Source organism: Sorex araneus, chromosome 2, assembly GCF_027595985.1.
Source record: "Sorex araneus isolate mSorAra2 chromosome 2, mSorAra2.pri, whole genome shotgun sequence".
NCBI classification, from domain to species: domain Eukaryota; kingdom Metazoa; phylum Chordata; class Mammalia; order Eulipotyphla; family Soricidae; genus Sorex; species Sorex araneus.
In genome coordinates this window covers 32436252-32456431 of record NC_073303.1, presented here as the reverse complement: position 1 = coordinate 32456431, position 20180 = coordinate 32436252, and the positions used below count along the sequence as shown (strand labels likewise).

At 44.5% G+C, this 20180-nt stretch overlaps 1 protein-coding gene and 1 pseudogene across 1 annotated transcript; both read left to right on the top strand.

Annotated features, from left to right (window-relative positions):
* The first annotated feature begins 1697 nt into the window (after window positions 1-1697).
* Window positions 1698-4600, top strand: LOC129401638 (BOLA class I histocompatibility antigen, alpha chain BL3-6-like). The gene is made up of 8 exons (XM_055124364.1): window positions 1698-1764; window positions 2049-2315; window positions 2472-2750; window positions 3322-3597; window positions 3717-3830; window positions 4253-4285; window positions 4401-4448; window positions 4596-4600. The coding sequence occupies exons 1-8, from the start codon at window positions 1698-1700 to the stop codon at window positions 4598-4600; spliced, it is 1089 nt and encodes a 362-aa protein (XP_054980339.1).
* Window positions 4601-8146: 3546 nt separating this feature from the next.
* Window positions 8147-8823, top strand: LOC129402491 (U2 small nuclear ribonucleoprotein B''-like; annotated as a pseudogene).
* The last annotated feature ends 11357 nt before the right edge of the window (window positions 8824-20180 follow it).

The window sequence follows — 20180 nt, the reverse complement described above, 5'->3', positions numbered from 1 at the left end:
AAGCCAAAAACAAACAAACAAACAAACAAACAAACATCACCACTCTCAATAGAGGGTCTTGAACTCAGATTCCTCTCACGGCAAACACTGACAGGCATAACCTGAACGCACAGAAGCATCTCTGGGGTCCTCACGAACTTGTAAGATTGTAGCAAGATACTGACACGAAAACCATGGAAAATCGATGAGTCAGTCTCAGTCCTGGACATGGGACACTGTTGGAATATAGCTCTAAATATGTTAGGCCTGACTTTGGTTCGTCCTTGCTCCCCTTGCCCAAGGAGCTTAGGTTTATCAGTCACACCCATCAAAGTGCTCCCGAGTCACTCCCATTCTTTTGTTTATCTGTAACCAATTCTACCAGTTTATCTGCTCTTCCCTTAATCAAACTCTGTTAATTGGTAAGGTCAGAACTTCCTAGGACACTGACTATTATAACATTGCCTTTCTCTCCTCTTTATGCCTTTTGAATAATTTACTTTAAAGCTATGTCTTTTTTGTATAGACACAAGAAGACAATATTATGTTTTTATAACTTAAGACTTAATTGGCCTCGATATTCCCTCCTGGGCATCTGCTCTCTCCACTTAAGCCTCAGTTGCCCTCAGTTCCTAGCACCCCAAAGTAGGGTCCCCGACGTGGGACGGGAAGGATCCAGGGCAAGCGGTGAGTTATGTGCTACCCTGGCATCGAGATGGGCCTGGCCAAAGTGCCTAATTCTTAACTATAAGTTAAGAGCTTGATCATAGACAAATGCTGTCATGATCCAATAGTAATTATGAGACTGGGACCCTGCCAGGGATGGGAAAGACTGATCTGGCCTGAGCACTGTAGTCTGAGATTGAGATGGCCCCAGGAGAGCAATTCTATAAGCTTTAATGCATCTCTTATTGTGTCCATACAAAATGATTAATATTATGAATTCTTATATGTTTGCTGGCTGAGGAGAAGAGAAACACATTCATGGGACTCTGCCCTTGGGTGGATCCTCCTGCTGAAAGAGAGATTCTGTCCTAGTGAAGGCATTCCCCTAAGAGATAGAACTATACCCCCTATGGATTGTAACCACACCTTTAGATAAGCCCCAGGCTGCTGGGGGACAGGGAGATTTAAGGTAGCTGTATGAGGGGGCAGGGGGAGAGTTCCAGAGGAGAGTGTATAGAGGGAAGATTGGAATAAACTGCAAGTGAGACCAACCATCTTGGCTCCGTTCCTTCCTTCGCCTGCCACATCTTCGCCATCAACCTCCCCGGGGTGGGGGAAGCGGCTGGAGGCTACCGAACTCGGGTGGCGGGAGAGACAGCTGCTGCCCTAGGCCCTGTGCCTGGCTCCGTGCGGTGAGGCATCCCTTTCCTCGCCCGCGCCTTTTCTTTTTATTTTTATACAGGACACAGTGCGACAAAAATCAGGTGAGGGAGCAGGTGAGAGGGCAAAGTCCCAGGTCCCAGGTGTGGCTCCCAGTGTCCCCAGGGTGGTGCTGGGGGCGGGAGATCAGACCTGGGGATTCCTGGTCTCCCCAGAGTTTCACTTCTCCCTCTGCAACCTGTGTCAGCGCCATCTGCCAGGTTGGTGAAGCCTCACCAATCCTCACTCCCATTGGGCATCGCTGTCTAGAACAGTCAATCAGCGGCCGCGACGCTCCAGGTTATAAACTGAGGCACTCGCGAGGGAGTCAGAACCCGCCTGCTTCCTTCAGTATGTGGGACCCGCGATCCCTCCTGCTGCTGCTCTCCGGGGCCCTGGCCCTGACCCAGACCCGGGCGGGTGAGTGCGGGGTCGGGAGGGGAGTCGGTGCGGGGGTAAGGGTGGGGACTGCCAGGCACTGATGTGCAGGACCCCGAGAAGGAGTTTCTCCGGTTCCCTGCCCGGACGCTCCCAAATGTTCCTACTTGTCCCCCCAATCCCTAACTCCCCCCGCGCCCCTAAGTCTCGCCCTTCTTGGTCCCTCCCCGCTTCCCGTCTCCTGAGCCCCCTCCCTTTCCCTCACCCTGGCCCCGTGGCGCGCGGGGGGCGGGTCGGGCCGGATCTCACCCCTTCCCCTCCCCCAGGCCCCCACTCCCTGCGGTATTTCAACACCGCCGTGTCCCGGCCCGGCGGGGAGCCCCGCTACATCGAAGTTGGCTACGTGGACGACACGCAGTTCGAGCGCTTCGACAGCGACTCGGCGAGTCTGAGGATGGAGCCGCTGGCGCCGTGGGTGGAGCAGGAGGGACCCGAGTACTGGGAGCAGCACACGCGGAACGCCAAGGGCTCCGCACGGAGTTTCCGAGTGAACCTGAACATCGCGCGCGGCTACTACAACCAGAGCGAGGCGGGTGAGCGCGGCCGGGCAGGGACGAGCCGACATGGGGAAGGGCCGGGTCGCCCCGAGGCGGGTCCGAGCGTCCCCGAGGCTGAGGGACCCGCCCCGGACCCTTGACAGGGAGGCGTCGCGGGGACCGGTTCTGAGTTAATCTGTGCGGGCGGGTCAGACTCTCACACCCTCCAGCTGATGTACGGCTGCGACTTGGGGTTCGACGGGCGCCTCCTGCGCGGGTACTGGCAATACTCCTACGACGGCGCCGACTATATCGCCCTGAACGAGGACCTGCGCTCCTGGACGGCGGCGGCGGGCACGCAGGCTTGGAGAACCCAGCGCAAGTGGGAGCAGTCCGGTGAGGCTGAGCATGAGAGGAACTACCTGGAGGGCAGGTGCGTGCAGTCTCTGAAGAGATACCTGGAGAACGGAAAAGACACGCTGCTGCGCACAGGTACTGGGTCCCCGGTGTTGATGACCCCTGACCTTCCCTGGGAGGCGGGCGGGGGGGGACTCCCCACAGGGGGCACATAGTGGGGTTCAGTGTCCGAACAGCGCCCCTTCTTCAGTCAGGAGAGGGACTGACACGCCTGGTTTCCATGTTCTGTACCACAGAGACCCGCCCTCCCCTCAGGCCACCCTGTATCCTCAGGACCCTGAAGTTACTCGGTTTGTGTGTTTGGGGGGGCTGGGAAGGAGAGGGAGGGGCGACATTCTCTGAAATAACGAATATGGCTTCCCTGGGGCCGGGCAGCCATCTGTGAACTCTCTCAGGTCTCAGCTCTGACTCCTGCTTCTCTCAGTCACTCACTCTCCACCCAGGGCAGGACAGAGTCACTGTCTCCTGAGAGACCCGAACCTCCTTCCCTAACCCTGTTCTAGAACTTTCCAAGGAATTAGGATTTTATCCAGTTTCTCCAGCCAACCTTGTGTCTGGATTTTTACCTCCTTTGCAAACCAATTATCCTGTTCAACCTCATTGTGGAAGTGACACAAAATGCGAATTTTTTCAATTTTCTCCTCAGAACCCCCCAAAAGACACATCACCCACCACCCCTTCTCTGACCAGGAGGTCACCCTGAGGTGCTGGGCCCTGGGCTTCTACCCTGCCGAGATCACCCTGACCTGGCAGCGTGATGGGGAGGACCTGACCCAGGACACAGAGCTGGTGGAGACCAGGCCTTCAGGGGATGGAACCTTCCAGAAGTGGGCGGCTGTGCTGGTGCCTTCTGGAGAGGAGCAGAGATACACGTGCCGTGTGCAGCACCAGGGGCTGCCGGAGCCTGTCACCCTGAGATGGGGTGAGGAGGGGGATGGGGCACAGAGCCTGTTCTCAGGGAATCAAGGTTGTTCCCTCTGGGGAACTGTTGAGGGTCAGGCTGGGGCTGGGGGTCAGACCCTCTCCTTCCTCCCTTCCCAGAGCCCCCTTCTCAGCCCACCATCCTCACTGTGGGCATCATTGTGGTCCTGGCTCTTGGGGCTGTGGTCGCTGGAGTTGTGGTGGCAGCTGTGATCTGCAGGAGGAAGCGCTCAGGTAAGATGGGGGTAGTTTGGGGGGGATTCTGTCCAACATGGCAGGTCTTGAGTCTTGTCCCACTTTGGGGGTCTCCCCCTGTATTAGTTCTCCTGCCCAATTAGCGGGAGCACCACCCGCCCCTGTGCTGTTGCTCACACTCCCCTGTTTGTGCCGCTCTCAGGTTTGCTCAGGAAAGACACGTTCACCTCCATAAGCTGAGCATGAACCTGGTCCCCAGGGTCACGGGGACTGTCCCTGTGAGCACAGACCGCCAGGCGAGGCTGGTCAGTCCAGGAGCGTCTCCTTCCTGCGTGTTTCCTAGTCCTGCCCTCAGTCTTCAGAGTTCTGACGCTTCCCGGGGGTCCGGGCCTAGAGAGCTGCTCTGTGGGCTCAGGACCCAGTGCTCTCCCCTACCTTCCCTGGATGTTTCCTTCCCACAGGTGGGAAAGGAGGACAGGACACTCAGGCTGCAAGTAAGTGTGGGCAGGGCTGGGGCCCTGGAATCCTGGGGACAGAGACCAGAGCCCTTGGATCCTCCTCTAGTCCCACCCCCTGGGCTCTGACCTTGGCCTGTTTGTTCCTCCCCAGAGAGCGACAGTTCCCAGGGCTCTGATAAGTCTCTCTCGAACCCTAGAGGTAAGACTCTGGAGGCTGGAGTGGGTGGGATTGGGCAGAGGGGACAGCACTGGGTTTGGGGGTTCTTTGAGCGGGATGCTGGGAGCTTGCTCTGGATGTCACCACTTCTGTCACTCACCTGAGTCTCTTCATTCTTTTCTCTCACAGTGTGAGGCAGCTGCCCCGTGGGTTCCTCACATCCCAGTGTTGTGCCTCAAGAACTGCTGATTCTCCTTCTGCCCTGGGACCTGAGTGTGTCTGTGTCCTGTCTTACACTGTGAGGGGGGAGACTGGCCCTTCCCTGCCCACCAGACCCTCCACACTGACCTGCGTTCTCTTCCCTGATGCTCTGGGCTGTGCCAGCAGAGACAGGACTCAGCCGTCCCCATCTGTGTTAGCTTCTTGTTTTCCTAAATAGTTTCTCCCTTACTGAAATCAGCATCTGATTTGCATTTTTCTAATTCCTGTTTTGTGGGGTTGAGGTTTAATAAAGGAAATCCCTGAAATTTGAGAAGAAAAATATAAAAATCTTGAGACCTTCCATGTGTTTTGATTTGAGTCTGACTGGTGACCAGAGAGGCTGTGAGGGAAAGGGAGGGGACAGAGGTGTGCCCTGTCTGTCTCTGTCTCAGTCATTGTGGGCTTTGATGCACCTCCACGTCCTTTGTTGCTTTGGGGGAGGGGCGCAATCCTGGTTCTGCACTCATGGGTCACTCCTGGCAGGCTCAGGGAACCATATGGGGATCAGATCAGGTTGGCCACATGCAAGGTAAGCGCCTCCCCTTATACTGTCGCTCAGGCTCCCTCTAACCCCTGTATCATCTCCTGAAGTCCCAGTGTGTTCTATTTTAAAAATTTCTAAATTCTGTATCCCAGAGATTGTGTGATCCACAACAAACCCTAACAGAATGAGAACATAAATTTTTTGTTGTTGTTGTTCAGCAATAAAATCTGTTTATTGTATTTTGTTTCTTTTACCCCTTATGAGATAGTGGGGAATAGGGATTGGAAAGGATAAATTGTTACATAGTAGGTTCAACTAAAACTATTACTAAGGTTTTTGTCCATAGGTTAGGTAGACTAAATGAACAGATTTTCTTTTTTTTTCTTTTTTTTTTTTTTAAATCTTTTATTAGTGAATCACTGTGAGGTACAGTTACAAACTTAGGAACTTTCGTGTTTGCATTTCAGTCATACAGTGATAGTTTACCCATCCCTACACCAGTGCTAAATACGGGAAGTTTTTTTTTTTTAACAACACGCAGTAAAAATTTATTCATATTAATAACTCCATTTGTCATGGGGGTTGTTGCTTAGATGTATGGGATGGCACATGCATGCTGGCTCTCTGAGGTTACACAGGTGCTGACTCTCTGAGGTTACACAGGTGCTGGATCTCTGAGGTTACACAGGGCTGGCTCTCTGAGGTTACACAGGGCTGGCTCTCTGAGTGAACAGATTTTCTTACAAAATGATTTTCCAGATTTTTAAAATTTCATGGGAGTAGTGCAACACAATGCACATAACATCTTTAGATAAACCCAGGTTTAATCACTGTTTTTTGTTTACTGGTATTTTTTAAATTTATTTATTTTTAATTAGTGAATCACCGTGAGGGTACAGTTACAGATTTATACACTTTTGTGCTTATGCTTCCCTCATACAAAGTTCGGGAACCCATCCCTTCACCAGTGCCCATTCTCCACCACCAGTAAACCCAGCATCCCTCCCACCCTCCCCAATCCCATCTCCCCCCACCCCACGAGAACATAAAATTGTATTGTAAATTTTAACTTCGGTTTACAAACAAGCGTCAATTGCCTCAAACTGCAAGTGCTTCCCTTGGGCAGAGCCTCACCCATGAGTAAACTTTCTCCTTGGCCCCGGGCTGCATTTGTAGCCGCCCATCATGTCTTCCCTCACACCTAATATTCCAGGAGTAGCACATTTAGTGGGGTTTAAAGGAGAAGGCAACCGATCTTAGAGGGAAACATACTTTTACAGACATGTATATACATGTATATACAGACATGTATATACATAATATATATTGTATTTATTTATTATTTTCACTCCTCTCTGTTTTTAAGAGTTGGGGCGGAGGGGCAGTGCACAATATTCTGTGACCTGATTTCCAGAGACCAGCTCTATTCAGGAGTCCATCACTGTTGCCTCATTAGAATAAAGATGCTCCTATTCCTCTTCCATCCCCCCAAATTCATGAAGTTTCAGGAGCCCTGTGTCAGGAAGCACAGGAAAAGACAAATATTAGAACTGAATATGTGTCTAAAACTTTGACCACTGAGGAAATTCCAAGAGTTCTAAAGGCTCTCTACCAGAAATGGGAATGAAGCAAAAATGTGTGTGTTACTATAAACCTCAAAATCACAACTTCAGTTGAGATAATTGGGCAGAATCCCAAGCTTACCCACCACATCCCTCACTTTCACATAGAACTTCTGCCTTGGCTAAGTCCACACATTTCTGGAATGACCCTCTCAATTGTATTTGCAACTGTCCTTTAGTTCTCTCTGCCCATCCTCGAAAGGTTATTTTTGAGGATATACTTTAAAAAGCTCATATGTAAAGCTGGTTAATAATCCTGGGACTCTCATACTTTTATAGGGCATCTATGACAAAAATTCCCTTCTTAGGGCTTCCCCTAATAAATTCCTTCTGAGTTTAACCTCATCTTGGCTTCACTTAGAGGATGTAGACTGGACTATCAATGCCATTTCTGTTGCTACACCAATACCAATGTTTGATTCAATCCTTTAGCTCCTTTGTTCCCTTAGATTCTTCTGTCACCATCTGATTTTACTTGGTTTTATCTCTTTGAGCTAATAGAAAATTGTTCTTCCAAGCCACCAATTTTAGGATTATTTGTTACAAAGTATTAAGTATTAATAAGGTTTTCTTGTTTCTGCTGTTCTATAGATATTACTTCCATTGACTTTGTTTCCTGAGCCTTGTAACTGTTATTCATATTAGCTTCAGTTTCTTCTCTTCTACTGCTTCCTTTTACATTTTAAATGTATTTTTTCTTTTCCTTTCTTTTTTTTTTCTTTTTGGGTCACACCCGGCAATGCACAGGGGTCACTCCTGGCTCTGCATTCAGGAATTACCCCTGCTGGTGCTCAGGGGACCATATGGGATGCTGGGAATCGAACCCGGGTTGGCCGCGTGCAAGGCAAACGCCCTCCCCCCCACTGTGCTATCACTCCAGCCCCAAAACTGGGAAGAGCTTTTTTTTTTTTTGCTTTTTGGGTCACACCCAGCGATGCTCAGGGGTTACTCCTGGCTTTGCACTCAGAAATTACTCTTGGCAGTGCTTGGGGGACCATATGGGATGCCGGGGATCGAACCCGGGTCGGCAGTGTGCAAGGCAAACATCCTACCTGCTGTGCTATCGCTCCGGCCCCTTCTTTTCCTTTCATTGACATTATAATGACAGAAGTAAGAAGTGTGTGCTTGTACATGTGTGTATGTTGTGTGTATGTTGAGGTACAACTGTCACAAACATATCTGTTTTAATATATGATGAAAAGGGGGATATATTTTGAGGAAATAAGTGTTACATGAGTGGCAGAAATGTAAATTTCCCAGTAAAAGGAAGAATAAGGAGCTGAAGCGATAGCACAGTGGGTAGGGCATTTGCCTTGCATGCTGCTGACCTAGGTTCGATTCCCATGATCCCATATGGTCCCCCGACTCAAAAAATGTATATTAGACCAAATTGTACAATTTCTATCAATAATATGAATGACAAAATCTAGAAAGAAAGACTAAAGAGATGCCTATATACCCTGTTTTCTCAGTTTGGCCCTGAGGTAGATATTGTGGCTTTAAAGACCATGAAGATGAGGGGACAAGCTTTTGTTATGTTTAAGGAACTTGGTTCATCCTCTAATGCCTTAAGGCACTTACAAGGATTTCCATTTTGTGGTAAACGAATGTAAATCCAGAATGCAAAAATAGGTTCTGATATAATATCTAAGATGCGTGGCTCTTTTGCTGAGAGAAAATAAGAAAAAAAAAAAGGAAAAAGCCAAAACTGTGGAGCAGACTGCAGCAATTGTAAATAAGAAGCCCGGTCTGGGAACCCAAATTCAGCTAATACACAAGGAAATTAGCACAAAATCCTCAGGTTCCTGACTACCCTTCAAACTATATTTCATTCCTCAATAATTTACCAGAAGAGACTAATGAGATGATGTTATCCATGCTGTTTAATCAAGTCCCTGGTTTTAAAGAAGTGCATTTGGTACCTGGAAGAGATGACACTGCTTTTGTTGAATTTGAAAACGATGGTCAGGCTGGAGCTGCCAGGGATGCCTGACGGGGATTAAAGATCGCACCATCCCACGCCATGAAGACTACCTGGACCAAGAAATAACATTTGAGATTGTTGTGTTTAAAGGACTTGGTGTTATTTATAGGTTGTTTTTCTTATTTTAGGTAGCATTCGTTCTGGGCATTGTGATAATTGGAGATGGATGAGAGAGGAAGGAAGAGTGAATTTTTCGTGGAGTTAAGATTACCTAGTCTTCTGAGGTTGGAAATGTGTAAGGCCTTAGTTTTATACAATAAGCCTTTATTTGTATTCTATGTCAAAAAAAGAAAAGTTGATGTTTTACTCTGTGTATATTTTTATAATTATTTTAAAAGCAGCAGTCTTATATATTTAATTAAATACTTTCACACTGATATCTCAAGAAAAGGGCTTTCAAAATTAGGCATGATCTGTGTCTTGACAAAATTTATCTATTTCATGTCCTTTTGTAGCAAGATAGAGCAAAACAGGTTAGAAAGTGTGCTTTTAAAATAACTATCACAAAATACTGTCATAGAAACTTTGTTTAAAAGAGTGGTCTCTCTACTCTCCAAGCAATAATAGTGAGTTTTGTTGAAATATTGTATGCAATCAAAGTGAAAGTAAAGTGAAATTTATTAGTTTCACAGGCCGGGGGGGGGAATGAGGGTGGGGGGGCTAGGGGCGTGGGGGGGGTTAGGGGTATGAGGGGGTGGGGTGGAGCTATACTGGGATTCTTGGTGGTGGAATATAAGCACTGGTGAAGGGATGGGTATTCGAGCATTGTATAACTGAGATTTAAACCTGAAAACTTTGTAACTTTCCACATGGTGACTCAATAAAAAATTTAATAAAAAAAAAAAAAAGAGTGGTCTCTCTTTAGTGTGTGGGAAACTTTCACTAATGTCGCTGTATGTACACATATGATTTTTGAAATATAGAAAAGTAAGCTCTTTGTCTTTTTCCTGGCCACACATATAGTACCAGTACAATGCTTTTTGAATCTTTTGAATTGAACTGATATCTTTTTAAGTATCAGAATGCAAGTTTGGACCCAGCCTGCTCCGCGGCCCTGAGCACCCCGGGCTTCCCTCCCCTCCGGACTGCCGGCCCAGTGGCCTTCACTCGACCCCAGCACGTTGACCGCTGTCAGGTTGTGGGAAAGGGGCGTGGCCTAACCGCCAGGGGGCGTGGCCTAAGAAAAGTGGGTGTGGCCTCATTGCCGGCCGGCCAAAGCTCACGCAGCAGAAAGTAGTTTCCTCAACATCCTATCTAAGACTAACATCCTAGCTATTCGCAAGCAGTAGGACAATAAAACACAAGACTTCACATAAGAACTGAAGGAAACATCTCAGTAGGAGACCAGGTTCTACAACCGGCAAGTAAAAAGCCAACCACTATTAACTGAGCCTATCCACAATCCTTTTTCGCAACAAAAGGAAACAGGGACACTCATCATCAAGGGCCCTCTTTCATATCACCACAAACAACATGAAGAAACAGCGAAAATCCCCATTGCAACCAGAGGACGATCAAAGGAGTCCGGAAACCTCAATGGGCGCTTCCTACAAACTTGACCTCTCTGAGAAAGAATTCAGACTTGAAATCCTCAACATGTTCAATGAACTCAATGCAAAGATGGACAACTTCAAGGAAGACCTGGCGGAAACAATACAACAGACAGCCGACAAAATACGGGAAGAAATGAGAGCAGAAATAAAAAACCTTCAAAAAGAAATGAAGGATTCCGTACATGAAATCAAAAACTTTATGGCTGCCCTCAACAATAGGATGACTGCAGCCGAAGACAGAATCAGTATGCTTGAAGATGAGCTGCAAGAGGCCTACAGGCAACATCAAACCATGGCAAGAGACCTCAAAATAGCTCTAGCCAGAATCAGAGTCCTAGGGGATGAATTCAAGAGGAACAACATTAGAATCATTGGACTACCAGAACCACAGGGAACCAACACCAACGAAAAAGACACAGTCAAACAAATCATTGCGGAAAACTTCCCACAGCTGGACAATGCAGGCATCCAGATTCAAGGCGCCCGAAGAATGCCAGCTAAAAGAGATCCTAACAGAAAAACCCCAAGACATATCATAGTTACAATGATGGACATCTTCCAGAGAGACACAATACTCCAAGTAGCAAGGTCCAAGAAGGAAATCGCATACAAAGGAGCACCCCTTAGGCTCACAGCAGATCTATCAGAGGAAACCCTCCAAGCTCGAAGGCAATGGTGGTATATAGTGAAAAAACTCAATGAAATCAACGCTTCACCAAGAATACTTTATCCGGCTAAACTCTCATTCAAACTAGAAGGAATCATACACTACTTTGGGGATAAACAACAGCTCAGGAATTTCATAGACTCAAAACCAAACCTAAAAGAAGCACTAAAGGGGCTATTGTAAGACAAGAACAACCCCTACAAGCACAACAAATCCTTGCACAAAGACGGCACAAAATCCCATAACAATAATCTCCCTTAATGTCAATGGTCTGAATTCACCAATTAAGAGACACAGACTGGCAAAATGGATTCAGAGACTCAGCCCAACCTTCTGTTGCCTGCAAGAAACACATCTGAATAGCCAGAACAAACACAGACTCAAAGTCAAAGGATGGAAAACAATCCTGCAAGCAAACAACTCCCTCAAGAAAGCCGGGGTGGCTTTACTAGTATCGGACAACATAGACTTCAGGTTGAAAAAGATTAGAAGGGATAGTGAAGGGCACTTTTTATTAATCAAGGGATGTGTACATCAGGAAGAAATCACACTCCTAAATGTCTACGCACCCAATGAGGGACCAGCTAAATACCTACAACAGCTGCTAAGAGACCTCGAGAAGGACATCTTGAGCAACACAATAGTAGTTGGAGACTTCAACACCGCACTGTCTCCTCTGGACAGATCTAGAAGATTAAAACTCACCAATGAAATACTGGCTTTGAAGGAAGAAATAGAAGAGATAGGGCTAATAGATCTATACAGGGCTTTATATCCCCAAAAAAAAGAATACACATTCTTTTCCAGTGCACATGGAACATTTTCCAGAATAGACCATGCTTTGGGCCACACAACATACCTCAACAGAATCAACAAGATAGACATTGTACCAGCTATCTTTTCAGACCATGATGCACTGAAGATAAAACTTAACTGTGGACAGATGCAGAAAACCAAATCAAACACCTGGAAATTAAATAGCTCAATATTGAACAATGAGTGGGTCAGGAAGAAAATCAAGGAAGAAATCAAAAGGTACCTAGAAACAAATGAGAATGAAGACACGAGCTACCAGAACTTGTGGGACGCAGCTAAAGCCGTTTTAATGGGAGAATTTATAGCTCTGCAAGCATATCTCAGGAAGGAAGAAAGGGCCCACATAAATAACTTGACTTCACAGCTCAAGACCTTAGAAAAGGACCAACAAAAGGAGCCAAAACCAGGCAGAAGGAAAGAGATAATAAAACTTAGAGCAGAAATTAATGACATGGAAACCCAAAAGACAATCCGGAAGATCAATGAAACCAAGAGCTGGTTCTTCGAGAAAATAAACAAGATTGATAAACCACTAGCAAGACTCACAAAGAAAGAGAGAGAGAGAACCCTTATAAGCCGAATCAGAAATGAAAAGGGGGACATCACAACAGAAACCAATGAAATTCAAAAGATCATCAGAGACTACTTTGAAAATCTCTATGCCACAAAACAAGAGAACCTAGAAGAAATGGATAAATTCCTCGACTCCTATAATCTCCCAAGGCTGAACCAAGGAGACCTGGAGTACCTGAATAGTCCAATTAACATCAAGGAAATTGAAATGGTAATCAAAAGTCTCCCCAAAAACAAAAGCCCAGGTCCAGACGGATTCACTAGTGAGTTCTTCCAAACATTTAAAGAGAACCTTTTGCCAGTCCTTCTCAAGCTCTTCCAGGAAATTGAAGAAACAGAAACCCTCCCTAACAGTTTCTATGAGGCTCATATCTCCCTAATACCAAAAGCAAACAAAGACACCACAAAAAAAGAAAACTACAGGCCAATATCCCTGATGAACACAGATGCAAAAATTCTCAACAAAATATTAGCAAATAGAATTCAACAACTCACCAAAAAGATCATACACCACGACCAAGTGGGATTCATCCCGGGGATGCAAGGATGGTTTAACATCCGGAAATCAATCAACATAATCCACCATATCAACAAAAGAAAAGATAAAAATCATATAATCATATCAATAGATGCAGAGAAAGCATTTGACAAGATCCAGCATCCGTTTATGATGAAAACACTAGCCAAAATGGGTATAGAAGGGACCTTCCTCAATATAGTCAAAGCCATTTATCACAAGCCTATGGCAAGCATTGTCCTCAATGGGGAAAAACTAAGAGCCTTCCCTCTGAGAACAGGGACGAGACAAGGATGCCCACTCTCTCCACTTCTGTTCAATATAGTACTGGAAGTACTTGCAATAGCAATTAGGCAAGAAAAAGACATTAAGGGCATTCAGGTAGGAAAGGAAGAAATCACGCTCTCACTATTCGCAGATGATATGATACTATACTTAGAGAACCCTAAAACCTCTACCAAGAAACTCCTAGAAACAATAGACTCGTACAGTAAAGTTGCAGGCTATAGAATCAATACCCAAAAGTCCATGGCTTTCCTATATGCAAATAATGAGAGAGAAGAAAGTGACCTGAGAAAAGCAATCCCATTCACAATTGCGCCTCAAAAAATCAAATACCTCGGAATCAGCTTAACAAAGGAGGTAAAGGACTTGTATAATGAAAACTATAAAACACTATTTCAGGAAATAAAAGAGGACAGGAGGAAATGGAAAGACATCCCCTGCTCATGGATTGGAAGAATTAATATTGTCAAAATGGCAATTCTCCCCAAAGCATTGTACAAATTCAATGCGATCCCTATAGGGATACCCTTGACATTCTTCAAAGAAATGGAGCAAGCGCTCCTGAAATTCATATGGAACAATAAGCCCCCACGAATAGCTAAAGCAATCCTTGGGAAAAAGAAAATGGGAGGAATCAACCTCCCCAACTTCCAACTCTACTACAAAGCGGTAGTCATTAAAACAGCATGGTACTGGAACAAAGGCAGAGCGGCAGACCAATGGAACAGGGTTGAATACTATGACATACACCCCCAAATATATGATCATCTAATCTTTGATAAGGGAGCAAGAAATGTGAAGTGGAGCAAGGAAAGCATGTTTAACAAATTGTGCTGGCAAAACTGGATGGCTACATGCAAAAAAATGGGCTTAGACCTCCATCTATCACCATGTACAAAAATCAGATCAAACTGGATTAAAGACCTCAACATCAGGCCAGAATCCCTAAGGTACATTGAAGATAAGGTCGGCAAAACCCTCCACGACATTGAAGCCAAAGGTATCTTCAAAGCTGACACGCCACTGGCTAAGCTAGTGAAAACAAAGATAAATAAATGGGACTATCTCAAACTAAGAAGCTTCTGCAACTCAAAAGAAACAGTGACCAAAATACAAAGACAGTCTACAGAATGGGAAAGGATATTTATGCAGTACCCATCCGATAAAGGGTTGATAACAAGGATATACAATGCACTGGTTGAACTCCACAAGAAGAAAACTGCCAACCCGATCAAAAAATGGGCTGATGAAATGAACAGAAACTTTTCCAAAGAAGAAATCCGAATGGCTAAGAGGCACATGAGAAAATGTTCAACATCACTAATCATCAGGGAGATGCAGATCAAAACAACAATGAGATATCATCTCACACCACAGAGACTGGCCCACATCCCCCCAAAAAAAGCAACCGGTGTTGGCGTGGATGTGGGGAGAAAGGGACTCTCTTTCACTGCTGGTGGGAATGCCGACTGGTTCAGCCCTTTTGGAAAACAATATGGACGATTCTCAAAAGTTTAGAAATTGAGCTCCCATTTGACCCAGCAATACCACTCCTGGGAATATATCCCGGAGAGGCAAAAAGGTATAGTAGAGATGATATCTGCATTTCCATGTTCATTGCTGCTCTGTTCACAATTGCCACAATATGGAAAAAACCAGAGTGCCCGAAAACAGATGATTCGCTAAAGAAAATCTGGTATATTTACACAATGGAATACTATGTAGCTGCCAGGAAACATGAAGTCATGAAATTTGCATACAAGTGGATCAACATGGAAAGTATCATGTTGAGTGAAATGAGTCAGAAAGAAAGAGACAGACATAGAAAGATTGCACTCATATGTGGAATATAATGTAACTGAGAAGTACAAGTTTGCAACGATGCAACTTCTGGCAGATATCTCTCTGGACTTAGTTACTAAAATACTAAATTACAGAAACCCAAAACTGAGAGGCCGCTAAGTGTGGTCACTCGACCTCATACTTCTTCATCCTCAGCAATGGAAAACAAATTATCTAATGCTTCCTTTTCAGCAGGTCTGACTTTAGGGGAGAGACTCTCCAAACAATAATAGTGAGTTTTGTTGAAATATTGTATGCAATCAAAGTGAAAGTAAAGTGAAATTTATTAGTTACACAGGCGGGGGGGGGCTTAGGGTGGGGAGGCTAGGGGCGTGGGGGGGGGTTTGGGGTGTGAGGGGGCAGGGTGGAGCTATACTGGGTTTCTTGGTGGTGGAATATGAGCACTGGTGAAGGGATGGGTATTCGAGCATTGTATAACTGAGATTTAAACCTGAAAATTTTGTAACTTTGTAACTTTCCACAATAAAAAATTAAAAAAAAAAAGAATGCAAGTTTGACATGATGTTATTTTAATGTCTTCAAGTAAGCAATCTTAGCCTCAACACTAAGTTGTACATTGTACACTTGCTTTGGCGATACTTGAAAAACATTAAATTTGCTAGAATAAGGTGGATTCCTTAATTTCTTCCTTAATTCTACCTTAAAACATTATTAAATAACTTTTGCCCAGTACCTGGCGGAGGGGTAGTTTATTTCCAGCCCTGCCAGCTCCTTCCATCAGCTGTGTGGACCTCCCCGACAGTGACCCATTCCCCGCACACATCCCAACCCAGAATGCTGAGGGCAACACCTCCCAGCATCCCTCAGGACCTACAGTGTGGCAGGGGGCATGGTTTCCAAGGGCGCTGTTATTTTCCCCTTTCCCAGCACTCTGGACTCACATCTCAATCTCCATTTGTTGATAATCATCTCTCTCAATGTCAATGGTCTAAATGCACCAATTAAAAGACACAGAATGGCAAACTGGATTCAGAAACTGAACCCAACATTCTGCTGCCTACCAGAAACACATGTAAGCAGTCAGAGCAAACAGAGACTCAAAGTCGAAGGGTGGAAAACAATCCTGCAAGCAAACAACTCCCTCAAAAAAAGCTGGGGTGGCCATACTAGTATCTGACAACATAGGCTTCAGGTTGAGAAAGATTAGAAGGGACAACATGGACAACATTTTAATAATCAAGGGATATGTATAGCAGGAATTAATTATACTTCTAAACATATGCACCCAAGGAGGGACCAGCTAAGTACTTAAAACAACTGATAATAGATTTTAAGAAGGACATTGGGAGCAACACAATAGTAGTTGGAGACTTCAACACCAGCTAATCTGTTGAGTGAACATTCGTTCAGTCAGAGGGTCTGAGACAAGGAACACAAGAGAAATGATATTTCTTGTATGGCCCGGACTTGCTCAGATCCTGTGACAAAAGGTCCTGAGATCTTCTTTTATTACCATCCTACCTCTAAAAGGCTCAATACAGTGACGTCATCAAATGAAGTTACAGAAAGAACATTGAGGCAGCAAGGCATGTATTGTTTACTTCTGTCTGCAAATCAGTGGATTTAGGCCTCTGGAAACAGATACAGAACCCAAACTGTAACCAAAACCTTTCCTGGACTACAAGCATCTGGGTTTGCAGCCCAAAGACAAACCAGGCAGCATCTGGAATCTATATCCCAAAGACTAGGCTGGGCTAGCACCTGGAATATGCTTGTCAAAGACCAGGCTGGGTTTAGCACCTGAAATCTGCATGTCAAAGACAAACCAGGCATCTGTGAAAAAAGGAAAACTGACTCTTTCAATAAACAAATTATTTACTGAAGGCAGCTTAAAGGAAAAGATGTTCTGCTTCATCCAAACCAGTCAGGACACAGGAGAAATCTCACCCATTTTCATGGATCCCTAGTTCCTGCCTGTGTGTGGTGCAGTCTACATGGGCTCATCCTGATGGCTCAGTCCAGCCCCCACAGTTATCATCTCTGGATAGATCAACAAGATTAAAACTCAGCAAGGAAACACTGAAGGAAGAAGGAAGGAAGAAATAGAGAGAAAGGGCTAATAGATGTACACAGGACTTCACGTCCCCCCCCCCCAAAGAAAAAAAAACGAATACACATTCTTTTTCAGTGCACATGGGACGTTCTCCAAAATAGACCACTTTCTAGGTCACAAAACATACCTCAATAGCAAGACTCACAAAGAAAGAAAGAGAGAGAACCCTAATAAACTGAATCGGAAATGAAAAGGGGGATAGGAACATCACAACAGACACCAAAGAAATTCAAAGGATCATCAGAGACTACTTTGAACATCTCTGTGCCCCGAAACAAGAGAACCTAGAAGAAATGGATAAATTCCTGGATTCCTATAATCTCCCAAGACTGAACCAAGAAGATTTGAAATACCTGAGCAGACCTATTACTATCAAGGAAATTTGAACTGTAATCAAAAGTCTTCCCAAAAACAAAAGCCCAGGCCCGGATTGATTCACTAGTGAATTCTACCAAACTTTTAAAGAGGACCAATTGCCAGTTATTCTCAAGCTTTTCCAGGAAACTGAAGAAGCAGAAATTCTCCCAATCAGTTTCTATGAGGAACATATTTCCCTAATACCAAAAGCAAACAGAGACACCGCAAAAAAAAAAAAAAAAGAAAACTACAAGCTGATATCCCTGATGAACATGGATGCAAAGATCCTCAACAAAATATTAGTAAATAGAATCCAACAACTCATCAAAAAGGTCATAGACCACAACAAGTGGGATTCATCCCGGGGATGCAAGGATGGTTTAACATTTGAATATCAGTCAACATAATCCATCATATCAACAAAAGAAAAAATAACAGTGCCATAAGCCTTAAGCCTATGCAAGCATTATCTTCAATGTGAAAAAACTAAAAGCCTTCCCTCTAAGATCAGGGACAAGACAAGGATGCCCACTCTTACCACTTCTGTTCAATATAATACTGGAAAAACTTGCAGTAGCAGTTAGGCAAGAAAAAAGATATTAAGGCCATACAGATAGGAAAGGAAGAAATGAAGCTCTCAGTATTTGCGGATGATATGATACTATATTTGGAGAACCAGAAAGCCTCTACCAAGAAGCTCCTAGAAACAATAGACTTGTATAGTAAAGTTGCAAGCCATAAAATCAATACACAAAAACCCTTGGCTTTCCCACACACAAATAATGAGAGAGAAGAAAGTGAGATGGAAAAAGCAATCCCATTCACAATCATGCCTCTGAAAATCAAGTACCTCAGAATCAGCTTAACTAAGAGGAAAAGGACCTGTACAAAGAAAACTACAAAACACTACTTCACAAAATAATAAATGAGGAAAAAGTAAATGAAAACATATCCCCTGCTCATGGATTGGGAGAAATAACTTTGTCAAAATGGCAATACTCCCCAAAACATTGCACAGATTTCATGCGATCCCTATAAGGATACCCATGAAATTCTTCAAAGAAGTGGATCAAACACTCCTGAAATTCATATGGAACAGTAAACCTCCACGAATAGCTAAAGCAATTCTTGAGAAAAAGAAGATGGGAGACATCAACTTCCCCAACCTCAAACTCTACTACAAAGTGGTAATAATTAAAACAGCATGGAGTTAGAACAAAGGCAGAGCCACAGACCTTTGGAACAGAGTTGAATATCCTTACACACACCCTCAAATATATGATCATCTAATCTTTGATGAGGGACAAGGTATGTGAAGTGGAGTAAGGAAAACCTCTTTAACAAATGATGCTGGCAAAACTGGGGAACTACATGCAAAAAAAATGGACTCAGGCTTCTACATAACACCAAGCACAAAAGTCAGATGAAAATGGATTAAAGACCTCAACATAAGACCAGAATCCATTAGGTACATAGAAGTAAATGTCAGCAAAATCCTTCATGACATGGAAGTTAAAGGTATCTTCAAAGATGACATGCCACTGAACAAGCAAGTAGAGCAGAGTTAAACAAATGGGACTATCTTAAAACTAAGAGGCTTCTGTACCTCAAAAGAAGCAATAACCAGGGGCCAGTGCGATAGTACAGCAGGTAAGGCACTTGCCTTGCACATGGCCAATCCAAGTTTAATTCCTGGCATCCCATCTGGTTCCCAAAGGATGGACAGGAGGAAATCTGGAATACAGAGCCAGGAGTAGCTACTGAGCATCGCTGGTGTGACCCAAAAAGCCATCAAAAATATGTTTAAAAAAACCAGTGAACAGAATCCAAAGACAGTTTATAGAATGTGAAAGGATATTCACCCAAAACTCATCTATTAATGATTAATATCAAGGATATACAAGGCATTGGTTGAACTCTACAAGAAGAAAACATCCAATCCCATCAGAAAGTGGGGCTATGAAGTGAACAGAAACTTTCTCAAAGTAGAAATCCCAATGGCCAAAAGGCACGTGAAAAAATGCTCTTTATCACTAATCATCAGCGAGATGCAGATTAAAACAACAATGATATGTTATCTCACACCATGGAGACTGGCCCATATCAAAAAAAACCCAAAAGCAACTGCTGTTGGCATGGATGGTGGGAGAAGGGGATTTTCCTCCACTGCTGGTGAGAATGCCAACTGGTTCAGCCCTTTAGGAAAACAGTATGGACATTTCTCAAAAAATTAGAAATTGAGCTCCCATTTGAACCAGCAATACCACTTCTGGGAATATATCCCGGAGAGGCAAAAAAAAGTATAGTAGAAATGACATCTGCACTTGTATGTTTATTGCAGTACTGTTTACAATAGTCAGAATCTGGGAAAAAATTCATCTGTGGACAAGAACAGATGACTGGCTAAAGAAACTCTGGTGCATCTACACAATGGAATACTATGCAGCTGTTAGAAAAGATGAAGTTATGGAATTTGCATATAAGTGGATTGACATGGAGATTATCATGCTAAGTGAAATGAGTTAAAGAGGGACAGACATAGAAGGACTGCACTCATTTGTGGAATATAAAGTAACATAATGGGAGACTAACACCCAAGGATTTTTTTTTTTGCTTTTTGCTATTTGGGTCGCACCTGGTGATGCACAGGGATCACTCCCAGTTCTGCACTCAGGAATTACCCCTGGCAGTGCTCAGGGAAACATATGGGATGCTGGGAATCAACCCAGGATCAGCCAT